This window comes from Armigeres subalbatus, chromosome 3, assembly GCF_024139115.2.
Source record: "Armigeres subalbatus isolate Guangzhou_Male chromosome 3, GZ_Asu_2, whole genome shotgun sequence".
Classification (NCBI taxonomy): Eukaryota; Metazoa; Arthropoda; class Insecta; order Diptera; family Culicidae; genus Armigeres; species Armigeres subalbatus.
Genome location: NC_085141.1, coordinates 395,880,389 through 395,886,643, shown reverse-complemented (window position 1 = coordinate 395,886,643; position 6,255 = coordinate 395,880,389). Strand labels below are relative to the sequence as shown.

General features: G+C 38.6%; 1 protein-coding gene across 6 annotated transcripts in view; it reads left to right on the top strand.

The window, feature by feature from the left end:
• The first annotated feature begins 2,281 nt into the window (after positions 1-2,281).
• The window catches only part of LOC134226867 (transcription factor collier), a 182,052-nt gene continuing 178,078 nt past the window's right edge, over positions 2,282-6,255 (top strand). For all 6 annotated transcript variants that reach the window (XM_062707920.1, XM_062707916.1, XM_062707919.1 and 3 more), the window contains exon 1: positions 2,282-2,812. In XM_062707920.1, the coding sequence (XP_062563904.1) occupies positions 2,595-2,812 (218 nt within the window). In that variant the 5' untranslated portion in view covers positions 2,282-2,594. The remainder of the gene's footprint in view (positions 2,813-6,255) is intronic.

Sequence of the window (6,255 nt, the reverse complement as noted above, 5' to 3'; positions counted from 1 at the left end):
GATCTTTCAAGTCGGCCCTCTGCACCACCGGAGGTGTACAGGATCCATAAATAAAAATTTCACGGGGAATTTCTTTGAATTTTAAAAGAAATTTCTTTCAAAATTCCACAAAAAAAGTTCATTTGAACTTTTTCTTAAATAACATGAGAAATTCACACGAAATTTCCACGGAAATTTATCCTAATTTTATCACGATTTCTACGGGAATATTTTTGAATAATTCAACGAAAAATTCTTTTGATATTTTTACAGGATTTTTTTTCTTTCTGATCATTGGAAATACTACTAGATTTCTACGGAAAACTACTAAATTTATACAGAGAATTCTGCTTAAAACAGTCCTTTTTAATTTTTTGCGTGCAATTCTCCTGAACCTTCTTGGGTATTTATTTTGATTTTCATGGGTAATTCTTCTTATTTACCGTGATAAATTCTTCCTAATTTCCATTGGTAGCTTTTCTGCATTTGATAAAATTTCTTCAAATTTTCGACGGCAAATACTTTAAAAAATTAACCGGAAAATTCCTCTGATTTTCCAAGGGAGTTTTTTCAGAATGACATTTAGTCAAAAGTTTTGTAATAATTGTAAGTAAATAGTGTTTTTAGTATGTTGCAGAAGGCATTAAAACTTTGTTGATTCAAAATATGTTAACAAAATTTAGCAGTTTTAAATATAATATTATAAATAATAATAAATCACTACATTTAATTTAAATACAAGCACAGAAGGCATCATTAAAATAACCTTTCGGCACAAGTTCGTTTACACAGCAACAATGTGTAAAATAAACATTTCACGGGAAGCAATCTCACCATTGTACGATTGAAATCGGTTCACCATCAACACCAAGAATAGCAGGAAAATATTTTTCTTGGTTTTTCTTTTTTCCACCGTTAGTCTCAAGGAAAAAGAAATGAAAAGCCAACTTTTCTCATTTACCAAAGTGGTTTGCGACGAAAAAATAAAAACAAAAAACGAATAAAACAACTTGCACACGCCTCCCGTTTTGCGATCAGAGCACCCGCATTCGACCGGAAAGTGCAACAAGTCACACGACTTTAGTACACCAGTAGCTAGTTGCTGCCGTGGACGATATAAACAAAGAAATTGATGCATAGTGGGTGTGGAGTGGAATGAGAAGAATGTGCCAACCGCGTGAGTGTGAGAAAGAGACAAACTGATCCGCATGGGAAATACTTCCCCTCCTTCGGTTCGGTGAGAGAACAGCGAGAGCGCATAAGTCGCACGTGGAAAAGAGAGTGAGAGCGGTGTGGTGTAAACAGTGATATAATGCTTAGGGGGTGGAGTTATGTGGATTATGGATGCTTTGCGAATGATTTGAAAACTATCGAAAGCAGTTTAGATTGAATGTTTGAGAGAGGATAATAGGATTCTTGAGTTGGATTGAAATTCGATTGTTTTGAAAAAGTGACATTGCTGGATGATTCCCAAGGGAACAAAAGTTTGGCGGTTTGCCAGCAGTACTAAACTGGATCTACTTTATCGGCTACAGTTTTCGCACGTGGTTCGAATGGTGAGAGCGCGTGGGAAGCGAGAGCGCGTGACAAGGCGGAGCCTACTGGGACTGAGTAAATTTGACTCCGGAGATATCCTTTTCATACTGCTGGGAGTTCGCGCACAGGGAATTAGTACAGGGAAGTGTTGTTTTGGTGGAGGTTGAGGGTTAGAATGAGAAGGTTAGTGAAGGAAGCTCAGAGGGATTGTAAATCAGACACAGGATGCTCTCTTCGGCCATGTATCCGGTGTGTATACGCACCAATACAGCTGTAAGCCCCTTGTTTCTCGCAGCTCAGCAGGGACACACGTGAAGTGGCCCTTTGCATAGCTGAGTGAGTGAGTTGGAAGATGCAACATTGTCCCACTCTGGTACGCTGGTGACAGCAGAATGGATGGATGGAAAACTCAAAAGTTAACGTCAATCGCGGCCCCGGTAGTGCTGCTACTGGTGTTCTGGTCCAGCTCTCTGAACTAGGTATGTATGTATGTCAGAGAACAGATATCGCGCGGTCGGTTCGCAACCAGAAGCAGTGTAAAACTCCGATCGTAACTATGCGCTGCTGATTTCAGTTGGGGTTTAGCAGTCACACGGGACGAACGTTTACACTCTCTGGAGATCTGTCCGGAACAGGAGGGAAACCGTTTAGGGCAAATCGGACACCGGAGACCGGCACCTGTGGTGTGTAAGTGCGATATAAGAATATCGGTGAAGAATTGTAGTGTGGCGACATCTGCGGCATATCGAAAGAAGTGATTGGTGATTTATGCGATTTGGTTTGATCCCTTAGCGATTGTGTGAAGTGCCCATCAGAGGAAAACAGAAGTGACTATCGTGTATGAAGGTGTCGCTTTTCGATATATTTGAGAGAGTATCGTGTCAGTTGACAAATAATCTTTCAGCAATTGAAACAAGTGATCGTGACATTACAATAGATATTCGAGTGTAAAAAAACGACTAGGCTTATTTACATTCAGGTTCCGGGAACCTGAGTGTAGTTAAATTTTACTGCAGAACGCGATCACAATAGTCGTCACGGTGTACGACAACGGACTAAAGCTGCGTTCGGACGAGACAATGCCGGGCTTCAGCTCGGCATCGCCCTGGCCAACGCTTGAACTAGAATGGGGCCGGAAGTTATATCCATCTTCGGTGCCACGCGGGGCAGGTGGAATGATGTTTGGCCTTCCACCGACCGGGGCGGACATGAATCAACCCCGCGGCCCGATGACATCACTTAAGGAGGAACCCCTTGGAGCCCGTGCCTGGATGCAACCACCCGTTGATACCTCAAAGTAAATATTTCAAAATCCGCATTTCAGCAGCATCATGATTATCCTAGAGAATAATAACATAAAACACTGCACCGCCATCACTATCGTCGACTTTAATTGTGCCAAGAATTTACGACCAAGATCGTAAATCATGTCCGCATTTCTCTTTCCCCGAAAGCACAAAGTTTCCACGCGCGGACCATGGCGGCTCTATCAACAAAGCCATAATTAAAAGCCGCCAAAAGATCGCTGTATCGCGATAAGGGCTCCGCGACCGCGGAACCTGTCATCGGTTGCAAATTATCCCACCAAAGTTAACCGCACGCATGGCGGCCCGAGCAGAGAATGATACTACCAGATCTCGAGCAATTTTAAACATACGGTTTATACTCCAAATGGCGATGTATTTTATTTACTCAAATTGTCATAAATTTCCAACGTTTGATTTAGATTTTTTTTTAACAAATCACAAATTATTATGCAACTCATAAAGTGATATTAAATTTCTTTCAATTATTATATGCTGCTCGGGATGTGACATCCGCGGTTTCATTCGCTTCTGCAATATTTTATGTGATCGTGTTAAGTGCGTTCCACACTCTCTAAAATCTAAGCGCATGGCTGTGACACGAGAGGTAACCGATAAGCTAAACTGCAATCCAAAACAGTTGTAAATTGTTTCAACTAGAATGGCACTCGAGTGACAAATTCAGCCAGAACGGATGCGCTCAAACGGCTCCGATATTGGGATGCGGCGTACGGAAAATCATTTTTATCAGCGATTCGCGTTTTTTCTGCGGTGCTTTAATGGTGGTGTAAATGGGGATGCTACTGACGATGATTTCAATGACGGCAGTGGAAAAATTTGGGGTAGATGTGAAGTTATGAAATGATAGCCATTATCGAAAGCGTTGGTGCCATGGGATTATGCTGAAATAGATGAGTGCTTTATATGAGTTTTACTATTTTTGCTTTTCTCTTACATCAAGTGCACGTATGTTCAGTTTCGTAACGAAGTTTTGATATAAGAATCGGAGGCTTGAAGTGCTATAACCATTTAACCTAGCTCGACGAATCGAGGCGAGGTGTCAAGGAAAATGTGTTTTTTTTTTGTTGTATAAATTTCCTACGCTTAGAGCATTTTCAACTTAAGATTTCAAAGAATCAAAAATATGAGGAGTATAACGTTCATTAAGTTCAACGAATCAAGGTGCTGCTCATAAGACTGGATATTTGCTGCAATTTGATGATGGTTTATTGAAACTTACTTCGAGGGTAGTAAATGAGCCAAAACAATGTTGGCGAAATCTGCATAAAATGCGCCTGTTGGGTAAAATACGCTACCATATTTTATTCAACTTTGTTTGTATTTGGCTGAAGCCAATGAACATTTGAATGTCTGTCATAAGCCGAGTTTAGTACTATTTCATTTATTTCCACCACGTTGTAATCTTTACAGATACGCATTTCGACCTCAACTGTAAGGCCATCTTCAGTGTCTCGTACTTGAAATTCCACTAAAACAGCATAATACATAATTTTCGTATTTGAAAGTCTCTCGCAAAAGCACTTGGACGAAAAAAATTCAAAAAAAAAAAAACAAATAGGGGAACTATTCCATTTTCCATCTCTCTGAACATATATTCATCTCGCGAAACAAAGAAATACGGCACCAATTTCGTCTCTTCTTTTTGCTCACTGTTGAAAAAAGTCACAAAAATAAGAAACAAATCAACCTTTTCATTCCTTTGTTTTTCGTGGGATGAATATAGCAGTTTTGAGATGAAGCCCAGGAACTGTAACACTAATTATTTTTTTTATTCTTTTTGATGCAATTTTGGCGTTCCTTTAATACCAGTCTGGGTAATAAAGTTACGTAAAGAATAGAATTTTGGGCAGAAGTGTAGAAGTAAAAGTAAAACATATTGGTATATTTTGCGCATACTGCATTTGATTTTGGCTGCAATCGATTATGGCAGCATTTAGTTCTGGAAACATTTAATTTTGGAAATATAATTTGTTGATTTTTTTTATATTTTTGAAATTTCTATTAAACCGCTTAAATCTCATAACTGCGTTAAAAAAATGCTTATAACTCAAAACCGGCGTAAAAAAATCACGTTATATATTCGCTAAAATATATATTTAAAAAAAACGCTTAGATTCCAAATTCCGCGTTAAAAAGTGTCACAGTATTTCTTGTGTCACAATAAGTAAAGAAATGTGAAGTATCATGAAAAAACAAAAACCATTCGATTTTGGTAACATAAATGTTCCGAACATGATGCCTAAATCAAAATTTATGTCGGGCAAATTCGGCGGCAAACACAATCCATCTTTCTTTGCAATAACCGATGTCCTATTGTTAATATTTCACCGACGTCGGTTGCTTCACTTTCAAATCATCATCAGAGATGAAAATATAATTCGATGAATTTTGAGATTTTAAATTTTATAAATATTTTGATTCGGTTTTGAATTTTCTTTGAGAGTGTTCGATACAAACTCCTTTCATCGAGATGGGCATCGTTATGTAGGAAGCTAAAAAATGATTTGCTGGAAAGTAAGTCACGAGTATAAAAAATAATCGTTAAAATTTTAACAACACACAAAATAGATATAATGGTATAACGTATAATATAGGTGAAATGTTTAGGATGCATTTTCCTATACAAATTTAACATTACAAATTGTTTGCTCTACTTTTTTTCGAGTTATTTTAGTGGTGGTAGCAGTCCAGAGCTGTAGCGTGGACAACTAGCGCCCTTGGCGAAACCGTTATTGGGCGCCCCTTATTTTCATGCATGTTCAAAACAAATGGCATGATAGGAGCTGTTTTTCTTCCATTATCAACATTTTTAGCGTGGTGGAGTTAATAAATGTTTGCTTTATGAATTCCTTTAGCCTCTATAACTTGCATGTGTCCCAATAGGTGTAAGGATTATAAAAATGGCCAGAACATTTCTAAAAATCCTTTTTATACAATTTTCAACAATTTTCCTAAAGATTAAATAAACCTACGCAAATAAAAAAAAACTATAGATCCAGTAATGCGTGTGTTACCGACACAAAATCCAGACTTCCTTGTTGTGAATTCACGCACTAGCTAGGCCAATAGAATCCATCTCAATTGTGCCGGTCAGTGGTTGGATCACTTTCGGACGTAGTTGCAACAAGAAGAACCCTACTTTGGAGTGGATTGAAAGACCTTCGGAATCGCCATTAGACCTTAGTCGGTGGTTTGAAAGAACTACTCTACTGGACTTACAATGTTAGGGTAGAATATTTTTCGGCTGGATAAGATGTAATACTCGGAAGTTGGCTTTCTCAGTCTAATGGATCAGGACGATATTCTTTCTACTGCCATACGTTTCGGCCGATGAGTTGTAGCCTTTTTGAAGGTTAGTATAGTCTATCGTCTATCGTAAATAATTGTAAACCACATTCGATCAGTGGTGGAGAGG